The following is a 24064-nucleotide window of genomic DNA, read 5'->3' on the forward strand; positions in this document are numbered from 1 at the left end:
AATTGAATATTGCTGCCACTTTCATGAATGCGTCAAAGAGCTATCTATCATATTGCTTGCATAATACTTTTAAGATTCTTTTATGGTGCTTTTTGGAAATACTGGAACTTGTCAGCCCCAATCCTGACCCATTTTCATGACCACTTTTGTGTTAGGTAGAAGGGTTGGGAAGTTCTTTTGTCTTTTGAAAAGTACCGGAACGTGCAAAATTTCTAAGTTTCAGTTCCGAAAACGGTTCTGGTGTGTTGGGTGTGTGAAGTGCGGTGGGTGAAGTATCCTTTAATAGAGACTCTCACCTCATGAATATTATAGCAATGAATGCACTGAAAAACCCTCGCGCTACTCAGATATCAATGAAGAGAGAGAGAGACATGCACAAAGCTGCAAGATTAATCTTTAAAAGATCGCATTTTTGATTTTATCACCCACATGATCTAATTCCTAAATGATGATTCGCCTGTGTATATTAAACCTCTGACAAAAATAAAATCACGACATTCAAACTACGTCCATGCTGTCACTGATCTAGAGAGCAGTTGCCATGTTTAGATACTAACAGCTTTACAAACAATCTTTTCAAACACACAGGATCATTATTTCTGTTACAAATATTCCAATTATCACATAAGTATAAAAAAGTTTATTATTCAGATATAAATACTGTTGTCTACGTTACCGATCAAAATAGAATAAATCAACTTTTAAAGGTGCTTCAAATAACGACTGTATCGATTGCATTGTTACACCACTAGGTGGCAACAACTTACTATTAAAAATCTTATCACTGAATCATTCTTTCAGAAACAAGTAAAGACTTTATGAAGCCAACTTACAAAAATATTCTGTTTCACCTCTCTGGATCTTGCATGTGTGTTCAAGCATCTTATCTGTGTTGTGTTCATTTGTTAACACTAGTTAATGTAGTAACATGAACTAACTATGAGCAATACATTTGTTACTGTATTTGTTAAAGGTGCCCTCGAATCAAAAATTGAATTTTCCTTAGCATAGTTGAATAACAAGAGTTCAGTACATGGAAAAGACATGCACTGAGTTTCAAACCCCATTGTTTCCTCCTTCTTATATAAACCTCATTTGTTTAAAATACATCCGGAGAACAGGCGAATCTCAACATAACACCGACTGTTACGTAACAGTCGGGGACTCCGCCCCCAATATTTGCATATGCTCATGATCCAGGCCAGGCGGAACCGCCCAGCGGAATCATCGGAAGTTCTGCAAGCAGAGTGAAGAAACAAGCCAAGCGAGGATAACAGCGAAAATGGCAGATCATGGAAATAAATGTTATGTTCCAGGCTGTGAAGGGGATGTGAAAACTTTTCATAGTCTTCCTCCAGAAAAAAACTGTCAAAAGGCATGGCTGATGTTTATCTATAACCGGATACCGGAACAATTTAACTCAAAGTTGTTAGTTTGCTCTGCCCATTTCACCACAGACAGCTTTTCTAACCTGGGACAATATTAAGCAGGCTTCGCTCAGCGTTTGACACTGAAGAAAGGGGTAATTCCAACTATATTCCCGCAAGCAGTAAGTAGTGCTTTTATCCACATCTTGGCTGTAGAAACTATTTCTGATTAAATGTAATGTTTCTTAGTGAGCTAACAACATTAACGACCATGTACCCAGTGTTGTCTAGATCTAATGCAAGATGCTAGTACAGTAACAAATAGCAAAGTTTACGTAACTACTATTAACGGTGAGGTTAAAATTTATTACTGTCTTTGTTATATAAATCTATAACATAACCGTAGATACATATGCCAATTCTCTTTTGTCGGATATAATTATAATTTGACCTATATTTAACCAACAACACATTACACCGAAGCTAACTATGTTAGTTTATTTGCTTACAGATAGCTACAGATACTCGATCCTTCTAGCTAACTTTCTACACCGTTCAAACTGAAACGATAGTCATTTGACAAGACATTTAGTCACTTTTTTTCAAATATTTTTATTTTTGAGAACTTGTATGACTTGTATGCGTACACCTGTGGAAAAAGATATTTATAGACGATGTAAGTTTTTGTTACTAATAGCTAAATCGTAATCACACTACGGCAGCTGAGTAGTAAACATGACACTGCTTTTTTGGAATGTCTTCTATGCTTTACTTTGGTTGGCTAAATAAATCAAATTTAAAATCATATCGGTAATGTCAATATATTAGAAACAAATTTTCGTTCGTTGTTTAGAGTTGTTATTGCAAAGTGAAGAAGCTATCATTGTAAAACCATACAGCGACACATTATTACAATTATTTTTTTTTACAATGCTAAAAACAGTTGCAAATACTGACGTTATGAGTTATAGTGTAAAGTTAACGCTATATGCTAGTTCCATTGACGTAACAGTTACGTTTTGCAGGTGCATACTGAAAATAAAGACTAACTTACCACTCAGAAACGTCTATGGCCAATCGCAACAAAATTGGTTGTTCCTCTACATCTGCATCTTCGTCAGAAACAGGCTCAAACATATAAGGTTGAATACCAAAACTCTCCATCGTTCACGCCGTACAGTACAGATTTGTTCGCTATCAGTGTGAGCTACTGGAAGGAGCCGAACAGTGAAACAGCCAATCAGAGCGGAGCACCATATTACTATTCATGAGCCTTCCAAATAAGGCAAAAACAGACCTTTTCATTCTAGGGGCTATTTGTGGGGTTATAAATGGAGCTGTAAAACCATATCTGGACAATTTTCGGCCATAAAAAAGCCACATACCCTCTATGTAGATATCAGGGAACAATTTAAAATGTTTTTTCAAATCACTCAAGGGCACCTTTAATCTTTGTTAACCTTAGTTATTGTAAAGTATTAGCAAATTTGTTGAGATTAGCAGTCTGTTAAACTAATTTTACAAGTATAATAAACAAAAAAAAGGAGTGTTTGAGTTGAGTATTGTGCATTTTTTTCACTTACTACTATTTTTATTGGTTGTTTAATAATTTGAATGGAACTGGAATTGGAACTGTTAGGCAGAACCGGAACGGGAAAATTTCTTACGATTTCCAACCCTGTTCGGTAGAGAAAGGTACGTCACCAGAGTTTGGACCGATATTATTATTATTATTATTATTATTATTATTCTGCATAATAAATCACAACTTGACAAATGATGATGACACAACAAAAAGTTATTAAAAAGAAACGAAAATGTCCTTTTTAAGGTAAACTATTCACTTAATAATTCACTCTATTTAGACTAAATAGACTAATTATGTTGGCAGTGAATGTTATGCTGTGGTAAACCTCAACTTACCTTGCTTGTGTCCCAAGTTTGTGTGCGGATCTGTGTGGCCATCATCTCATATGTTTGCTCTGTGTTCTCCACCTTTGGTTTGGAGAACCCTGGAACCACATTATGAAGCTGGAACCCAAAGAGCTGCAGCCAGCTACTGATATCTGGACAGAAACAGATGCAAAACACTGTAAAGCCATTTTATACAGAAAGCCTTAAGGTTTGAAGTTCATTTTCAGAACTTGCTGATCAGCATGGTAAACACCTCAACCGGAGCTTTCGGCATATTAGGCATAAGATTAAGAATGTGTGCAAATTGTGAATTTTTTTTTTTTTTTTAGCATTTTAACTTTTGTTAAAAAATTTTAACTTTTCCTGACAGCCTTTCTGTAAATTCAACTATCTTTAAAACAACATAAAATGTAAAACAAGGTAACCATTATAAAATGTGTGGCTTTAACAAGTATGTTAATAGATTTTGGATAGAACAGTCATTTAGCCTATTGTAATGAAAATATTATTAGCAAAATTATCTATCATCTTTATCATCTCCTTCTTCCTTTAATTTTCTCTTTTTGGCATGAAACCTGCAAGTATTTGCATCCTTTGTATATTGAAATGCCCATGCCACTGGTCAGTGCTCAAAATTTAAAGTGATATTTCACAAAACAATGAAAATTCTGGGTCCCACTTTATATTAAGTGGCCTTAACTACTATGTACTTACATTTAAATGAATCATTTGATACAATGCACTTATTGTGTACATACATGTTTTTTACATTGTACTTATATTTGAAAAGCACCTGCATGTAATTACATCTGTAATAAATTTCTGTAATTAAATTTATAATTACACTGTTGACCCATCCCTTATACTTTACCCCTACCCTTAAACCTACCCATACCACCAAAGCTTTCCCTAACCTTACCCGTATCCCACCTCAATAGCAGCAAAAGTGTTTTGCCACTCAATATGAACCAAATAAGTACATTGTACTTATTTTTTGATGTAAGTACATAGTAGTTAAGGCCACTTAATATAAAGTGGGACCAAATTCTGTTATCATTTACATTTTTTAAAGTTTGTCGTTCCAAACCCAAATGCTGCTTTTCATTCAATTTTTCATGACTACTTGTTTACTTTTTTCACTGACAAACAAAAATGCAAAACACTCACATGGTTTTAAAGCTATTATTATTAGGGATGCACTGATATGGAAATTTTGGCTGATACAACTGATAATTCTTTATATTTGAAAGCTGATAACCGATATTCTGGCCGATAAATCTAAATAAAAAATTTTATAGAATTTTTGACAGCCTCATTATTACAAAAACAAAAGTCTCATGTCCCAAAGCACACAATTATAATGTTCTCATTATAATTTTATGTAGCCTATATTATGTTGCGCAGTACGTTGCACTGTATTTTCCTTTTTGAAGTGATTTCAATCATATTTCAAGCAATTCAAAACTATAATGGCAGACGCTGCTCATCTGAAGTGTCTCAGCTGAAGGAAATAATCCATTATTTATCGGCTTTAATATATCGGCCAAATTTTCTTTTTGGGCCGATAACGATAACATTTAAAATGAACATATATCAGCCGATACCGATATGGTGACCGATATATTGTGCATCCCTAATTATTATGCATTTTTTGGTTGTTGTTTTTGCTCTCCAGATGTCTTAAAATGCACACTTGTATCAAGGTAATCACAACCTCTGTATTTCTAAAATCCTGCGTACGGCTATGAAGGTGATAGTCAGGAGTCAGGAATTCCCCTGGATTCAGTGAGACATATGTGATTGATGTATTAAACGCATTTACATACTGAATAAACCTTTTTGTTTCGTACATCGCTTTTGCAATCAACAGTACACTGGTAGTTTAATAGTTAAAAACAGTAGGGCCTCTCTAAAATGGAGCTGACCCCAGGGTTATGAAGATCTTCTAATGCCAAAGTAGCCTTGAGCAAGACACTTGACCCTAGTTAGCTTGAGGGAGACTGTCCTAGTAATTAGTCTACAGCAAGTTGCTTTGGCTCTAACTAATGAATCTCAGCTCTGCCATGTGCTTTTTCTCGGCTGCTCATTTCCCCTTAGGGAAATGTCAATGGCATAAAAGCACAATCACAGCTCACAAAGCCAAACCAAAAGCATGACATTTGTTTCACCTGACTGGCAATCGCCCCCTGCTTCTAATTTCTACACAAAGTACAAGTGAATCTGATCATATTGGACTTTCCAAGTTTAAGTGCCTAGCCAGTTAGGTAAAATATTCTCTATTAGTTATATTTCTGTTTTATTTAACTTAAGCAAATTTATTCAAAGAAACTTTATTGGTCACAGACTTTCTTTCTTACCTGTTGTGAACCTGGTTACATCCTGTAAGTTTCCCAGAGGATAATTGTTCCTAAATGCATACAAATTAAATGGCTTGGGATTGACACTCAGCTCCGCCCACAATTCGTGATTTGGCGTTGTCCATCTTCCAGCTACAACGTCATAGTCGCGCCGACCGAGATGCACCAACCGTGTGAAAGAGTCATAGAGGCCACCCTGAAAACCGAAGACAAGAGGAAAGGTGGGGTTGGAATCTCTGTAAATGTCTCCGTACGGTGTGTACCGAACTTCCTTCACCACGTGGCCACGGCTACTGAAAACCGCAAGAGGAGTTCCAGCATTGTCACATGCTATATAGAATTCCTCCCCGCTGCTCATCTCCATGGCGATGAGGTGTCCTTGAAGGTCATAATAGAGGGAGGTGATCTCCGCACTACTGTGGTTGTACAGGTGCGTCACCCGCGTCGGTTCCGTCAGATCAGCGTAGAAGAACTGCAGCTGTGCTCCATCACTACAGCGGCTGGCCACTCTCCTCCCAAGCCCATCGTAACGGTACCATACCCTCTGTCCGCTGTCCCGGTCATAGGCGCCCAAAAGCAGTCCATTCGAACCGTAATCAAAGAGAAGATTACCACGGAGACGCAAGAACCCGTCCTCATCGGTGCGGTACTGGATCTCTCCAAGACGCGTGATCCGGTCACGGAGATCGTAGCGTAGCGGTGTCAAACGGGCACTGTTACCGTGACTCAGTAAGTTGATGTTTCCGTTTAGGTCGTAGCTGTAACGCCACTGTGGGCGGTCATTTATGGCGACTGTCTGCAACTGCCCATCTGCGTCATACTCGTACGCATACCGCGTGATGTTGCTGTCCACACCAATGCGAATATCGCAATTTGTGACACGTCCCATACTGTCGTACTGCAGTGTCATCCAGTAGGCGATGGATTTTAGAATCTCGTACTGAACCTCGATCACTTGCCCGTTTGGGTTGAAGATTTTAGTGTGCTTCATGGCATGCGTGGTGATGACTTGGTTCAGGTCGTAGTTGATAACGCTGAACTTCCCGAACTGCTCAATTCGTCCCGACACGTCCACGTAGCGGTAAAGGTCAATTGGAAGTGGCGTTTCGTTGATCATAGCTTGCATGCTGGTGACCCTGAAGTTGTTGTAGCTGTAGTCGAAGCGAGCATTAACCAATCCTTCTTCACTGAAACGATATATTTGTCTACTCACCAGAGGACCTGAATTCAAGAAATAGAGAGAGAAAGAGAAAAGGAAATAAATAAGATGAGAAGTTAGCAGAGAGCCACACAGAGGTGAGGTAAAACATGAGTCTGCTTCGCCACGGTGTGAGATTGGATGAACTCCCCCACTGTCAGACGACTGATTGTGACTCAAAGCTCTTTTAGATCAGCCAAGCAGGGGGGAGTGCAAGCAAAGTGACAAAAGGAAGATTAAATGTCAGCCTGTATGTTTATTGGTGCAAGAGTACAACCTGTTTACCTGTCCAACTGTTCACCCATCTTGTCTCTCTGTCTCATGGGATTATCACCTTACCTGTTTATTTGTGCAAAGATGCCATGGTGCTACCTGTCTCTCTGCTAAATGATCATTTCACCTGGTTACTGGCTACAGCAAAACTTGATAAATGTGTGAAAAATCATATTAACTGGCTTTCTGCAAATTAGGGCTGACTGGTATGACAGTACATAAAATGTGACAGCAGAAATGCAGCATATACTACGGTAGATATATTTGCATGGCAGGAGTAATCAAAAAGGGCCCTTCATGGTTATTAAAAAAGAAACCACTTTATGGTAAATTTACAGTAAAAATAATTATAGCATGAATAAGAATGAGAATCATAAAGAATTTAACAATTCCAGTTTCAATGTTTCTTATAAGAAATAAATATTGGGGGGGAAATTGTAATTCTATTAACCATATGATCAGATCATTTTAATCATAACTAAACAACCAGACAGTTTGATTCACTAAAATAGATCTCATAGGAGTCATTTGTTTGGGAATCAAACTACACTGATATCACTGTATGTTGTTGAGTCACTAAAAAGAATGGACTCAAAGGAGTATTGGACTACATTGGTGTTTGTTTTTGATTCACAAACAAAATAAATAAATATATAAACACAAAAATAGTAAAAAAAATAATTTGTTATGGAATCATTTGTTCAGTTTTTTTTCTTAAAAGCAGATTGGTTCAGAAAATATATACCATAATGTAAAATTTCTCATACTGTGATATATGATTTTGTTCACACCGCTCAGCCCTACTGTCTGTCAGTACATGTCTGTCAAATCACATTGTCGATGTGCTGCTCTTACCTGTCTGTCTGTAGCGGATGGTGCAAACGAATCCTTCATGCATCAAGTGGATGGTTTTAACAGCACCTGTTGCCTCGTCGTAGGTGAAGGTAACAAGTGTTGAATCATAGAGGATCTCAGCCAGCCGGGCCACTCGGCTGTATTTGTAGATAACATGCCTGCCTGTGCCCAGGTACAGGCTCTGGAGCAGGCGCCCATCATGGGCGTAGTCTTGCGTGAAGCAGGAGGTGGGTGAGTCGGGTGGGGTGTAGGTGTTTCGGTAGTAGCCCACAGATAGAGAGGTCTGCAGGCTGTGTCTCACCATGCTGGGGAGGGTGACTGACAGCAGACAGTCTGTCTGATCATACTCAAATGTATAGCGCCGCTGACTGTGTAACAACAGCTGGACAGACTGTAGAAGAGAGAGTAGAGAGAGAAAAAAGTCAGAGAGAGACTATAGACCTTTATCACACTTCCGGTCCTATCGCAACGCAATCAAAACTAATGGCTGAATCCTCTCGCCAGTGTTACTGCAGCGATCCGTACAATACCAGAAATGTTATTTTGCTCAAAAAAAACAAAACAAAAAAAAACCTCTTATAACAATAAAGCATCTGGCCGTTGTTTTGTGTGTGTATGTGTATGTGACTCCCATTATTCTCAATGGTTTGTATTTCTCTGTCCATTAAAAAATGGTATAAATGAAACCAAATCTGAAAATTAAACCAATAAAATGAATTAAAAATAAATACTTGTTAATATTTTTTGCTAATTTAAATAACGTATTTTTTTTTCATTACAGTAAAGAGAATGAGATATTTTTTTTCTCTCATTTTGGGGTCAAATATGACCTAGGCAGTTTTTTTTTTTTTTTTATAGCCCCATCTCTCAAACATTCAGTACACACCTTCTCCAGAAAAGTGTAGCTCCAGATCTTCCCATTGGCCCAGGTCCGTGTGATGATGCGCCCGTTATCGTAGTCCCTGCGCTCGGTCCAGTTGCCTCTCTGTATGCTGGTGACCAGACCTTCGCTCGAGTACGATACTCGCACTTGATTGTATTTACTGGGGGTCCAGAGCACAGGCCTGCCCTTGTCATCGTACTGAACGCGCAGAGTAAACTTGCGATGGTCATCGTAGATCTTCCCAACCCGACTCTCTTGACTATAGTCTATAGACAACACGTTCCTGTTGTGAGCCTGAGTGAGAGAAGAGGGTGAGAAAGAAGGTAAAACTTATGATCTTAATACATCAGAGTACACAGAAACATGTGTGCAATAAAATTGGCAATAAAAGAAGAACATTTCTTTCTCAGGGGCACAGAGGGAGACAGGGTTGCTGTTATGACCAACATTATTCAGCATATACATCAATGAATTGACAATGAGTCTGGAACAGTTTGAAGCTCCTGATTTCACTCCGTGATTCGTAGATCAAATTCCAGCTCTATGCAGTTGACTCGGTTTGGCCGTCTCCCACTGAAAGGGGCTACCGCGGAGTCTGGACCTTCAAGAAGATTTTGCTCCCATAAAAAGATAATGTCCTGTAGAGATGCCTGTTAGAATTTGGCTGAATATATTAGAATCAGTAATTGAGCCGGCTGCCCTTTATAGCAGCGAGGTGTGGCGTCCACTAACAAATTGGAAATTAGGCAAATGGGAAAAACATCCAACTGAGACCTTGCATGTAATATTCAGTAAAAAATATCTTAAAAGTAAATGGGAACACCGCAAATAAGGCATGCAGGGTGGAATTAGGCCAATAACATTAATTTAGTGATCCCTGTATCATTATACAACCCTGCAATGAGAAGAGTTGAGTAAAGAAAACAGACCGCTCGCTGAGCTGGTCCTGAGTTTTAAATGAATTGTACTTACATACACATGCCCGTTGTGACCAGAGTAATTCTGTGAGCATAATTACAATAAACCAAATTATAAACACAAGCAAAACATGGTTGTATCACATTTGGAAACGCAAAGTAAAATGCAATTCTGTTTGGCCCTAATAATACTGCACAGTGGCAGACTACTTATTCTGTCTTCCATTCAGAAAGTATTGTATACTGTCAGAATTTCCAACTTGGAATAATCCACATCTGACTTTGAATGGAATGAAGCACTGTCTGCTGTGTCAGATTAAAAAAAAAATGTCAGGCTCAAGAACCACTCTATACTGGCAGCTCATTGTCTCTTTCTCTGTCACCATATGAGTGACAGTGAGAAACTGGCATTGTCTTCTTGTTTCTCTCTCTAAAATAAACCTACTAAATGTATTATTATTAGTGATATCGGCATCAATGCATACAAGTAATTAAAGATGTTTAAGACATTTGTTTACAGATTTAATTTGATTTTATAACTGCTTGTAAAAAGTAAGTATAGACCATCGTATACACTACGGTATAAAAGCTCTTTTTTTTAAAGAAATGAATGGTTTTAGCAAGGATGCATTAAATTGATCAAAAGTGACAGAAAAAAAGATTTACATTTCCAATAAACGCTGTTCTTTTGAACTTTCTTTTCATCAAATGTATGAATGTAAAACTGTATCACAGTTTCCACAAAAATATTAAGCAGCTCAATAGATAATAATAAGCAATGTTTCTTAAGCACCAAATCAGCATATTTGATTTCTGAAGGATCATGTGACACTGAAGACTGCAGTAATCCATCACAGGAATAAATTACATTTTAAAATATTTCACAATATTACCATTTTCCCCCTGTATTTTTAATCAAATAAATGCAACCTTGGTGAGCATAAGAGACTTCTTAAAAAAAAAAAAAAAAAAAAACATAAAAAAAATCGTACAGTAAATCCTACTAAAAATTAGATTTACTGAATGACATTTTATATTAACTTCTATTAATTATCACTTGCAATTGTAATTTGTAGTGCCTGTAAAGCACACCAAAACTGCAACAAAGAAGTGAAACTGAACCAAGAAACAGTGAATATTAGAGAGCATAAAACAGAGAAGAGAAATATTTATGAAGTTTATTTTAAAAGGAAGTTGGAACAGTGTGTGAAATGCAGTAAAAAATGTGTAGTGCCTGTTATATGGTATATAGGGAGAGATGGTGTGTAATGTAGTCTGTTTCTTTCATTTTTACCACACTAAAGGCTCTGTAAGGAAACTCATTTTACTCTGTAGCCATCTCTGTAACGTCCAGGGCAGCTATTAGCAGTCAGGTAAGATTACTGGAATGGGGAAAGACCGAAAGACAAAACTGCTTTCCAAACTTATATTTCAACAGCACATGTCAAATCACTAACAAAATCAATAGCCAGTGTTTTACTTCTGTCAGAGCTTCCCCACACCTTTTTAGGAAGACAACAAACATTATTTAACTATATATAATATTAAAATTAATAAAGCTTTAATGTAGGGTATCAAAAAAAATCATGCTTAATCCACAATGGTGTTAATTAAAGCTCACTGTTGCACTATTATCAGAAATATGCAGTGTCAGAGGTAAGATTAGTAAACTTCATTTAAAATGACCCGGGTTCAGTTCCAAAGCTGGAATAAATTAATCTTTTTTAATAAATGAAGAAAAAATTCAGCTCTGTGGCAGTGGATGAATAACAAGAGCAGGATCTTTTTTGGTTCCATTTAGTTAGCAATTTCACTGACTTGACCTCAATGATGAATGCTGCATTTACTCTGACAGCTTCACTTGAATCCAATCATGCAATAACTGCTACTGTTAACATTACCTAAAATACCTGCTAGTATGTTATAAACTCGACTGTTCAGCGCAAAGGTGAACACGAGGTAATTATTGCATTTTAAGTGTATGAGTAATCATAAAATTAACAAAGATTTGGAACTTTACTATCTCATTCTGCAAACACCTCACAATGTGTGACACACTTGCGCATCTTGGGAAATTTCGAATGGAAAAGCACATTGTACCCTCAGCACATACGATACTATACCCTGGTCACAATACACAGAAAACACATTATTACCCTCAGTCTCCGTTCATATGCTGTGTAATTCCCTTTGGCCTGTTCACGTCTTTGTCTCCACTCTATCAGGCTGTGAGCTGGTTCCCCTGGCAATGTGATGTTGCACCGTCCGACTGTGGGATGGACGAGGCCAGCCGATGCCCCTGGCAACAGCCCCGATGACACGGTTGGTTCAGTACTGAGAGTAACGTCCATCCCGCTGGCATATGTCACCCACAGAGAGCCATCATCTCGAACACCGTACACACTAACAGAGTGAGCTGGACAGAGAGAAAGAGCTATATAAGATTTAAAAGCATTACACATTTATTACATGAAATGAAGACAGAATTTCCATTTTGTTTAAGTGTTCTTTTTGACAATCACAAAAAATGATTTGCATATTCACACACACACATACACTCTCTCACCTTGTCGAAGTGTGTAGATGGTATTATCTGCAGAGTGGTTTGTAATTATAATAAAGTTTTCTCTGTTCGAGGCAGTGGCTTCCACTCTGACAGCTTTCTCCATGTTTCCATGGAAACTACTGACCTCTCCAGTCGGCAAGGTCACGTTGATGAGGTGTCCGTCAGAGTTATACCTGCTCATGAACACATTTTCTGTTAGTCTGGTGTGTGTGTGTGTGTGTGTGTGTGTGTGTGTGAGAGAGAGAATGACTGCATTAAAGTTTAAATGAGTGAGTGTAAATGCATGTGTATGTAAGAGTTTAAAGGGGTCATATCATGCATTTTTTCATTTTATTTTTCCCTGACGACATTTTTAACGGTAGTTGAGGTTTCGTGTGCCATAATTTAGTTTTTCATGACAATTTTCCATCCTCTCCCTGACCCTTACAACAGCAGTAAACGGGCTGTTTTTTGCTGCCGTGCCTTTAAGACCTCAGTGTAAACGGCCACTTCGCATGTGAAATGAGAAACAACGCTTTGCTTCACCTACACACGGCCTGGGTTTGCTGTTGGGTCCAATATAGTTCATGCCGCTGCATTCTTCAATAACAGCCTCTTTGCAAAGACTGAATTACATTGTGACAGGATCATAAAACAATCCACTGAAATGTGCTGAACTGTGAAGGTGGAACTTAAATGATCAGGGACCTTGTTAAAAATAAACTTCAGTCACACTTTCCTAAAGTGTGACATCCAGAAGGAGGTTTTTATTGTTAGTTAAACACAAATTGGAATATCAGTTTCTGTTTTTTAAAGGATAAAGTGTCTCTCCAGCTTGTTCCTCATTACCTTCCTGTAACTGTGCAGATCAAAAAAACAAATAGGTGTCATTGACATGTAAATGTGGTGGTCGTGTTAATTTATCTCATAATTCCAATAAATGATTGTTTTGGCCGTGTAACCTGGCTTAACACTCTTCACAAGTTATGATATTAATGCACCAATGTTCTGACATGTATAATAAATGGTACTTTTTAATAGGTTTTTTGCCATTTTGTTTTGTCTGGTTACTAGGGGTGTGACAATAATATCATGAGACAATATTAGGTTCATGAGAACGAGATGATATTTTAACTATTTATAAGAAATCTTCAAAGAACAAACTCTATGACTGGAAAATTTGTCTTTAATTCAACTGAAAGTCACAAAATGCAAAACAATGCAGGTGCATTTTGAAATATTTTAACAAATCTATGGCTGTGACTTATTATTTTGGTAATCAAGTAATTAGTCAATTACTTTGATAATTAATCGGATAAAATTTTTTAAGTGAACAATAGCCTTTAAAATGACTGAAAATACATATATAATCACAATGAGGCAATAATAATTGGTTCAAATAAATTACCAAAAGCAAGTAATCATATGGTTTTATTGAGGGCGCCAATGGCCTGGTTATTGTTGTTGTTATACTTTACAACATGGGGTGTGCCACACGTCCTGAAAAGTGAAGCCAAAGCATTTTGATTGCCCCCAGGTGGCTGGATGCAGTATAGGTCATAAACCCCGCCCTCTCCATGTAAACAATTGGGAAGTGAGCCAAACTAAACAATCAAATTACACTTCAAATACATTTTTTCCAAAGATGGTTTCTGTCATTTTAGGCAATTTTTATCATGATGATGTAAGTTTAAGTGTTCCTTTTTTAAATAAGTTTGATTTTAGTTCTTTTTTTGATGCTAAAAAATGGGATGTGACGTCATCAGACTGTCCTCCAAACCCCCTCCCCCCAAAAAACAACCCAATATCAACCCTATATCATGGGATCGAACCCACGATCGCATGATCACATGATTGCATATTGTTGTATATTGCAATGCTCTACCATTTGAGCTACGCAAATCCCGAAATATGATGCAGATAAAAGGGTACAATGCATTAAAATGAAAGTGTCCTGTTGTCGATAGGGGCGCAACTTTAGTAAACGCTCCTATAGGTTGTATTTCAGGGAAGTGACAAACGACCTATATGGGCATATTGGTTGGAGGACATGTTGGACGTCATGATTGACAGCTTCTCTGAGTGAAGTAGTCACGGAGGAACCAACAGACTTTTTTCGGGATATGATGTGGTTAGCAGTTGCATTTACCTTATTTTAACAAGCCTTCAGTTGTACTACAATCAGCTGACATAAAAATTGGAGCAGTGAGGCTACTTAAAAAAATGTTCAGGGGCACATGCTTGTGATTGATTATGCAGGAGTATGGGTGGGTGCGTTGTCCACTTTTTTTCTTTTTACAGTCCAAGGATCAAATTTTTCCAAAGATCAAGAAATTTTTTATGATATGATAACTTCAAATGCAGTTCTGTAAATCGTAATGCAAAAGTACATGAAAAGTTGATTATCTCACTGCTGTGACAATTATTCAGCCTGAACTCCAACTCTGCTTCTACTCATTCATTAGGCTACTAACTTCATTATTAAGTAGTCCAGGGGTTATTAAGAGCTTTAGTCGAGTCTCAAGCTGCAGTCCTGTCTTTGACAGCAAGCCAAATCTGTTTACCTTCATTATTCGCAGGGATTAGTGAACTCATGAACACTGTGCCAAGCACAAAGAACACAGTTTTATCCAACCGTAGTTTCCCTTGATGGACGTTTTACTTTGACTAAATTTTTAAGAAAGTAAAGACTGAATTCACCTATATGCACGGCAGCTTAAACAGCTTATTGAATACACTAATCGTCTAAATGACAATTACAAAAAGGTTATAGGACAGGAAACATCATTAGCTCAGGAAAAAAGTCCCAGAAAAGACAGAAAAACAAAGTGTGGGTGTAAGATACATTATAAAGGTGAATGTTAACATCCGTTGATGCACCATAGAGGAACAGGTGACTTGACATTTGAATCTCTGTGGTGGCTCATGGACGGTCATGAGATATTAGGAGGGGGTGTACTTATGACATGTTTCATTTCTCTTTCTCTATTTCTAGAGCAGTATTTAGACTAAACAACTCAAGCTGCTTCATCTTTTATTTATGTCTGTCCCTGTTTTATTTATGTCTAATCAATGTCAATGCTAATTTCCATCATATACTTGTGTCTTGCCACCCACACTTGATGTAAAAGAAGAAAAGCTTTTCATTTGAGCTTTCAAAGTCCTGCGGTTTAGATCAAGAGACATCGGCCGCTGTGTTCTCCTGTACTCAAAATGTTGAGTCTGCTTGAAATGCAGGTTTCTTTCTCATCTACTTAAACATCTTAGGGAGTTTTTCTTTCCTTTTCTCACTCACTGGGGGGTTGTAAGCCACTATTTTTCCTTTCCTTTTATCGTCTTTATTTTTCTATTTTCTGTAAAGCTGCTTTGGAACAATGTGTGTTGCAAAAGGCGCTATACAAATAAACCTGAATTGAAAAGGGACTAAATGGATTGACTGTGCAGGCATAAGCACCTAATCCACATGGTTTATGTTACTGTATTCTTATTAAAAATCTTCTGAAATCTTATTCTAAAGCTATATTTCTACATTTTCAGAAGAAAATGTGAGCGGCACTTGCCTGTGCAGGTTGTTGCTATGCGGTTGCTAAGGTGTTCTGAGAAGTAGGAGTCAACAGTAATAGTGATGCTCGCCTTAGCAAGCACAACTAATATGGCTATGTGTCAAAACATAATGAGCTTCCTACCTGACAGCCTTTTTGGGTATCACAGGCACACTTGAACGTTAGAATCGATCATTCGAATGCCTTCATTTTGCTTCACTGGTTGCCAGAAACTCGAATCAAGACACAAATGCTTGCATACTGAGCAGCCTCTCACTTTTGCAAATCAAATCATCAGGCACAAAATAACGTTCTCAAAATGTCACTATTCCTCAATGGTGAAATGATCGTGTTAACCCGAGTCTCTTGGCACCTTCAAAAAAAAAAGAAAAAAGAAAAAAGAAAATTTTCTAAAGTGGGGGTCTCAAACTTGAATTGACTAGGGGACTAGCAGCCAAGTGGAGGGCCAGTTGAAGTGTTTTTACAGCCAAGTACTTTGAGTTGAGAGGCTCATCTGTCCCTCATACCTAGCTCAGAGCTATCTGCATGTTTAGTTGATTAATGATGCCTGAGTTTGTATTCCTGCAATTTTCTGTTTAGTAGCTGTTCAGGTAGCTGGCCAAATAAGAGACCAGAAACATCACAAGCTGGCTTTGATGTAACACTTGATTCAACGCTGTTAATGCACTAATTCTTTCTTAAAAAAAAAAAAAAAAAATCTATAATAAGAATTATTAATAAATAAATAAATCTTAAACTTTGTCTTTCCTTTCATCTCCACTGTAGCTTCTTTTTCCAGCAATTCTGGAACTCCTCATTTGTAAGTCACTTTGAATAGTGGCAAAATGAACAACTGCAAAAGTTAAACTGCCTATAATTCCCCAAAATGAAGTTTAGATAGGCAGCTTACTGTGAGCTTTTTCTGAACACTTTCTAACGCAAGTCATTACTGCATGCAGATCAGATCTGAGAAATTCTCTGAACCACGGGCGCTTGTTGACGAGTTTGGAACACCTACGTTGGCGCATATTCTGCTTTGAGGTATGTTTCTGAAATATTCAGTTCTTACTACTTCTGGATGAAGGGAACTGATCAAAGTCAACACACCGTCCTTCGGTGTTGTGTGCACAACAGAACGTTGCAACATAATTTAAATTAGCTTCCAAAATGTTGCAGAATAAGCTACAGACATCAAGTCAAGATAAAAAGTTGCATAGGAACCCATTTAAAACTGATAAACATAATATAACAAAAATGGCAGCACTCTAGAATAAAACATTAGTTGCACTTAGTTAACCGTATCATGAAATAACAAAAGCTATTTTTTTTAACTCTATTTAATATTCTAGATTAATGTTTATTTCTACCTATGCTAATACATTTTAACTTTTAATTATAATATAATAGAACATAATTCTTTACTGTATTTGTGTTTTGTTTCATTCTGCTGTTTTGCATTGTTGCAACTTTTAAAGGCATTATACAAAAAAAGCATAATATAACTTGTAATAATTTAAATAAATTAAAAACAACCTGAATAACTGCTGTTAAAATTGGTTTATTGTTAGCTCATGATACCTAGTGCATTATCTAATGTTAACAAAAAATATTGCTTTTTATTATCATTTACAACTGTTTCATAATAAAATTCAATTCATAAACATTAGTTAATTAATTCATTTTTTGTTAACATGAAATAACAACGAACAATATTTGTAATATAATACAGTTAAATAAAATAATAATTATTAGGATTAATAAATGCTGTTAAAATGGTTGTTTATTGTTAGTTTATGATACCTAATACATTAATGTTAATGAAAATTAAGTATAAAGTGTTACCACTCAAAAAAAAAGAAAAGAAAAAAAAGGCTGCATTCTGTTACTATTGTTTACAATTGTGATTTCGGTTATTATTGCGTTTGGACATGAATAAATCTCTGATATTGGCACTTCGAGCCTAAGCATTAAGCTGTCAGTTCAATGTTTGAATATGGTTTGGTAAGTGCCAGCAGGGGGCAGTGTCTCACAACAGACCGAACACACGGAGACAGGCATGTGATCCGCCTCAACCCTACACCACGAGCTGCATGAGAACGTGTATGTGTGTGTAAACACAGTGTGTGAAAGGTCACCGAGTTGATCAAACAAAAAGGAGAGAAAGAGAGAGAGGAAAAGAAGCCCCTGACATTTTCACACTAAATTAGAACTTGCAGCTCAGTCTCACAAATCCCTGAAAATGCCCATGCAAACAGTTTACACACACGCACACACACTCACAGGTACCCAGGCTCTTTATAGTGAAATCAGAAGAGGATACAGAGTTCTTTTCTTTATCGGATAGATTAAGGCTGAGTGATTTTCATTGCAGCAGAAAAAAACGCAGCTTGAGAAATCGAACTACTGCACTCTTTCAAACGATCTCAGGTAACACTGTCGATCAGACTCTATTAGATTATTTTCCTTCTGATAAATTCTAATAAAGCGTGATTAGATTAGGGGCAGGTAAAGATTAATCCATGCTGGGAGGGAATATTGTTTTTTATACAGTAGAATCTTGCCACTATTCCTGCTGATAAAATAGCCTTAGACTATCAGAGTGTGCAAGTGAGGCTGTGTGCCATGACAACAGCCGAAACAGACTCTAAAGGAAGCAACAACAGGATATGACACACGAAAACCAAGACAGATCGCGCTATCATGCACACCTATAAATCAAGCAATGCAGCGCACTCTCCTGATGAGAGAGAGAGATAGACAAAGGGAGTGTAAAAGAAGGGCATCACTTACTCGTAGACAGTAGTCCAGCCGTTCTCATTGCTGATGGTAGCGAGCAGCCCTGTGTTGCCGTAGTAACTGAGCTGTGCGAGGTCATGCGCGAGAGCCGAGATGCGCTTCAGCATTCCGGCATTGCTGATAGTCAGCCAGTAAACCTGGCCTCCCGGGGCTACGAGCCACAGGGGCACGCCATTAGCATCCCGCCGCAACTGCGCTATCGTGCCCTCCCTGTTTGCTATGCTGCTCAGATGGCCCTCGGGAGTATATGTGAAGTTAAGTAAGTAGTCCCCGGTTACCAGGCTGCGGGTGAACAGGTGAGTACCATTTGGACTGAACAGGTAAAGCTCTTGATCTGCCACCGAGGTGAGCTCGTACAGCCCCTCGGGAGTGAGCTGTGGATGGTTAGCGGAGAGCCGACGTATACGCACGTTCCCGAGGTCAGCGATGTAGAGGGAGCCATTAGGAGAAACTGCCAGAGATGAGGGAGACTTCAGCTTGGCGTCACGAGCATAACCTCCGTCACCTAGGGACAAATTCATGGAGAAAATGAGAAAGAGAAGGGGGAAAAAAAAAGAGGAAGTCTAGTTCATTAGGCATTCAGTGTTGGGCTTAACAATTAACCCTCAGAGACCCACTGCAGTAAAAGTGCAACACTCTTCTACATCAGTTAAATAATAAAGATTTTTCACAAATTTAACAGCATCCAGGTCGATTAAATGTGTCTTACCGACAAGTTTGATAGTAAAATATTTATTAGTCTCCCAACATGCTAATGTGAAATTACATTCTACAATTACATGCTGACAGTTTCAAATCAAATCAAATGCAGCAAAAATAAATAAATAAACAAAATAAAATTGACCTGTATTGTGCAACAATATTCTGTGTTTTTACTTCAAAATTGAATTAATTAAATAAAAAGAAAGAAACATACTTCAGAAGTTTGGGGTTAGCAAGATTTTTTTAATGTTTTTTGTTGGCAGAAGCCTCTTATGCTCATTCCAGCTGCATTTATTAGGTCAAAAATACAGTAAAAAAAAAACAGTAATTTTTATATATATATATATATATATATATATATATATATCTTCAAATGTAATTTATTCCTGTAATGGCAAAGCTGAATTTTCAATAGCCATTACTCCATTCTTCAGTGTCACATGATGCTTCAGAAATCATTCTAATATTCTGACTTGGTGCTCAAGAAACATTTCTTATTATGAGACTATTAAACATCAGTACTGCTTAATATTTTATCTGGAAACCATGACACATGTTTTTCATGATTCTTAAAAAAAAAAAAGTTTCTGACCCCAAAATTTTGAATGGTACTGTATACTGTCTCAAAAGGGAAATTTGTCTTGCAGTATACATACACTAAACATTGCCATTCTATATCTTTATATAAATAGGGCAATAAATAATATAACAGAGCATATACTCAATTGGCTCTTTATAACATATATAGCCAATTGAGTAAATAATGGATAAACTATTCATAATGATTTTCAACATAGGCAAATAAAACATTAGCAAGTGTAAGAGGACTGCTCTCAGATGAACATACTCAAGTTTCAGGCATCCAGCTTACTGGAAAGGCTTTTATAGAAGTCAATGCAACTGAACTGTATGCCTGTGTGCATTTTGAAGTAATTCCTCCAGGATCATAAAATTTTAGAGGAATGTATATATAAATGAATGCTCTGAAATTAACATATCCAAATTTTAGCCTTCTAGCTTACTGGTAAATTTGTATACTATATTATAACAGCGGTGTTAAAGATAAAGTTTGCTACCTTAAATTGCAAATTTTGCCATTTTTCCAAAGTCACTCAAGACAAAATATGCATTAAAAACTTTTTTTTATATAACCAGTGGCTTACTAAAAAAAAGGTTTAACATGGAAAAATAATACATCATCAGTATGAACAACCTCTGAGGGTTAAAGTAAATCACTGCGTTTAGCACTGCCATGTATGTTTGTCTAACCTGAGAAACACTCGCAGTTGGGGTCAATCTTACAATCACATTCACTGGTTGCCCCCGCGATTACAACCATTTCTCCGTTTGTGGACACCTCTTGTACACGGCTGTGCTTCCGGTCGTCAGTTTCAGCGATGAACAGAGCCCCTTGGTGGCTGACGGCAATTGCTTTCGCTCCCTCCAGCACAGACCGCACTGCTGTTTTCCCCAGAAGCACCGGTTCAATACTGGCCATGGGGCAATGGATGGGTCGTCCAGCAACCACTCGCACCTGCTGGGACTCGCTCACCTGGAGCACAAGGTTATTATCGAGAACGTAGAGAGAGTTATCCAGCGGACTCACTGCCAGGTCTGTGGGCCACTCTAAACGCACCTGTGGATACACAAATGTATATTATTAACTGCTATGAAGCCGAAAAATGTGATTTTCATCATAACAGATTTCACAGCCACTCTCATCTGCTTATGGCCTATCAGACGTACTCTCAGCAGCTGACAGGAAGGACAGACAATCTCATTTTGACTGTTATTATAATGATTTACATGTGATATCAGTGGGCAGAACTATTTTACTATATATACAGGAAGAGATGAATCATGGGAGAATGCAATAAATGCAATGCGTGACCCCCAAACAAGTGAAGATGAGGAATAGCTTGATATCATACTGTGACTTGTATTGTGTGGACATGGTTTGGATTTACAAAACCTGAGAGCGAGCAGAAAACTATTCTCTGCAAACTGTCGCATGCTGGTCATCTGGAGGTGGAAACGCCAAAACTACTTTTCACCACTGGAGGTGGAAAAACCTCTTTTATCAACAAAAAATAAAGTTTGCTAAACTATGAAAGCCAAAATATGTGCCCTGCATCCACTGATCCATTTAACAACATTGGTTTTGGTGCTTTCAGTCTTTTGTTTTGACCTCAAGTGATACATAATGCAAAGATGCTTTTGCACTGATGCCAGATACATTTATTCAACTATATATCCCCTTCAGACTTTAATTTTTCCCACAAAAAAAAAAAACAACAAAAAAAAACAACAACAACAACATTACATTTTCATTTTTTTCAAGTTATCCACTTGATATTTGATCTTCTCCAATGCAGAAATAAGTCTAAATAAACGAGTGTTTCAGGTCCACTACAATGGACACCAGGACTGAAGCAACATAAAAGTGCTCATATTTTAACATACTTATGAACTAGATTTTAAACATACTGTATATAGTATGTGTATGTTTTGAAGATATTGAAAAGAATACACATACTATAACAATAAGAAATGCAAAAAGAATGTAGAAAAAAGGTAAGATTGTAAGATGAAGTCTTGTTTATTGTTTGCAGTGGATGTACTGAAGTATGAGTGTATATGTCTGTGTGTTTCTGTGTATTTGCTGATTTGATAATTGTGTGCATTGTACTGTTAAGGCACCAGTGTGTGTTGCTGTGAATTCACTCATATCACATTCACTGTTTCTCTTTCACTAAAACAAATGAAAAAAGTGAATGACAGCTTATAGTCACTTTGAGGAAAAATAAAATCATATTGATAATATTAATAATTAATAAACATTACTGTTCATAAAACATTAAAATTAGAATTTGTAGCTCTGTATTTTAGCTTTGAAATGCTTGCATAAATTTCACAACTTGGCACACAACTAAGTTATGAGATTCCTGCTGATATCTTTCAGCACCTCATGTCCATTGCGGTGACATTAAACTTCATTAAAGAGTTCTGTCCCATCTTTGACAGTCCACGCAACTACCACTTTGATGCTTCGAAAAGTTCGATATGAGTTCATAAAACTAATCCATATGAACTGAGCAGTTTATTCCAAATTCTCTGAAGAGACACAATCGCTTTATATGATGAACAGACTAATTTAGGCTTTAATTCACATAAAAACATTTATTAGTGTACATAAACAGAAGCTCAACCGTACTTGCTTGATGCGCAGGAACAAACCTTATTGGTTCTTGTGAAAGTTCAAACGTGCTGTGCAACACGCGAGAATGAATCTCATTGGTTCTCGCACGTCAAGCAAGCGTGAGCTTCCGTTTACCATAACTGATGTGTTGATGAATGTTTATATTTGAATAAAAGCCTAAATTAAATCAAAATCAAAATCGATTGTGTATCTTCAGAAAATTTGGACTAAACCACTCAATGCAAATGGATTAGTTTTATGATCTCTTTTTGACATTTTTTAAGCATCAAAGTGGTTGTTGCTTGGACTGTCAATGAAGGGACAGAAATCTCTCAGATTTAATTAAAAAGATCTTCATTTGTGTTCTGACGATGAATGAAAAGTCTTACGGGTTTTGAACGAAATGAGGGTGGGCGAGTAATTAATGACAGAATTTTTGGTTGAACTAACCCATATGGTTAGTTAACATATGAAGACTTCAGATGCAAAAGCCTCTAAAGCTGCGCACACACTTAACGATTGTAAGGCCGATTATGAATGTAAATTGATACTTATGACTGATCGCGCTCAAGCGCGTCCAGTCAAAGCCAGTTGCGTTCAGTCTGCGATTACAGTCGGTGTTCAAATTCCATGTGAAAGTATATAAATCTGCTTCAGTCGCAGGAAACAATCGCTGTATGTTGAGCATAGTCTTAGAATGTTTTAGCTAGTCGTTAAATGTGTGCCTGGCTTAAGACTGTCTGACGTTTTTCTTTAAAATTTTCTTCAACATTTTTATCAGTCTCCTATGTATAGGTTTCTACCCAAGTTCCGGTACTTCTGAAAGGGCTGAGGTTGGGATTTAGCAGGTTTGAAGTGAAAGTATTTGATAAATGTATGCTATGTGCTGAGAGAATTCACTTAAAATGGGGGGAGACGGGTTAAAAAAAAAAAAAATCACAGTAAGTGTCATTAAAATAACAATGTCAACCACTGTCTACTTTTAATAATGTAGGGGCAGGCAGCAGTAACACTGTTTCGAAGTTGAAGAAAAAAATAACAACCCCGGGCTATCTACACCTCTGATATAATCCATTTCCTATTAAATTCCCTGTAAAAATAACTATATTATGATATATACCATTACCGTGATAATATTTTATACCGTGATAATATGTGCAGCTAGGTAAAGAAAAAAACATCTTGGTTGTGTGTGTGTCCGCAGCTGCCCGACAGCCGGACAGTATTGAGTGTGAAGTGTGTCATATCCCAGGCATGCTGGGAATTATGCAGATTTCAGTGCTTCTTTTACCCAGTGGCCTGCGGCACCTCATTCCCCCTTCTCTCTCTCTCTCCCTCTCTCTTTCTATCTCTCCTCACTGTCTGATTCTTATTCACACACAACACACCCCACCAGATGAACTGTGAAGAAGTGCAGCGTGTGTGTGTGTAGATGGGAGCAAGAGAGAGCGAGAAAGAGAGAGAGAATGAAAGAGAAATCAAGGGACAGTCTGCCAAAAATTGATGCTATTCAGGA

The 24064-nt window shown here is 37.4% G+C and overlaps 1 protein-coding gene across 5 annotated transcripts in view; it reads right to left on the reverse strand.

Annotated features, from left to right (window-relative positions):
- The window catches only part of tenm1 (teneurin transmembrane protein 1), a 188229-nt gene that overhangs the window by 2983 nt on the left and 161182 nt on the right, over positions 1–24064 (reverse strand). For all 5 annotated transcript variants that reach the window (XM_048187159.1, XM_048187160.1, XM_048187164.1 and 2 more), the window contains 8 exons: positions 20619–20985; positions 18642–19152; positions 12331–12503; positions 11921–12180; positions 8851–9141; positions 7965–8355; positions 5639–6859; positions 3291–3433 (listed from right to left, as the gene is read on the reverse strand). In XM_048187159.1, coding sequence (XP_048043116.1) covers positions 3291–3433; positions 5639–6859; positions 7965–8355; positions 8851–9141; positions 11921–12180; positions 12331–12503; positions 18642–19152; positions 20619–20985 — 3357 coding nt within the window. The remainder of the gene's footprint in view (positions 1–3290; positions 3434–5638; positions 6860–7964; positions 8356–8850; positions 9142–11920; positions 12181–12330; positions 12504–18641; positions 19153–20618; positions 20986–24064) is intronic.

The sequence above is a fragment of the Megalobrama amblycephala genome, linkage group LG4 (assembly GCF_018812025.1).
Source record: "Megalobrama amblycephala isolate DHTTF-2021 linkage group LG4, ASM1881202v1, whole genome shotgun sequence".
Taxonomy (NCBI): Eukaryota; Metazoa; Chordata; class Actinopteri; order Cypriniformes; family Xenocyprididae; genus Megalobrama; species Megalobrama amblycephala.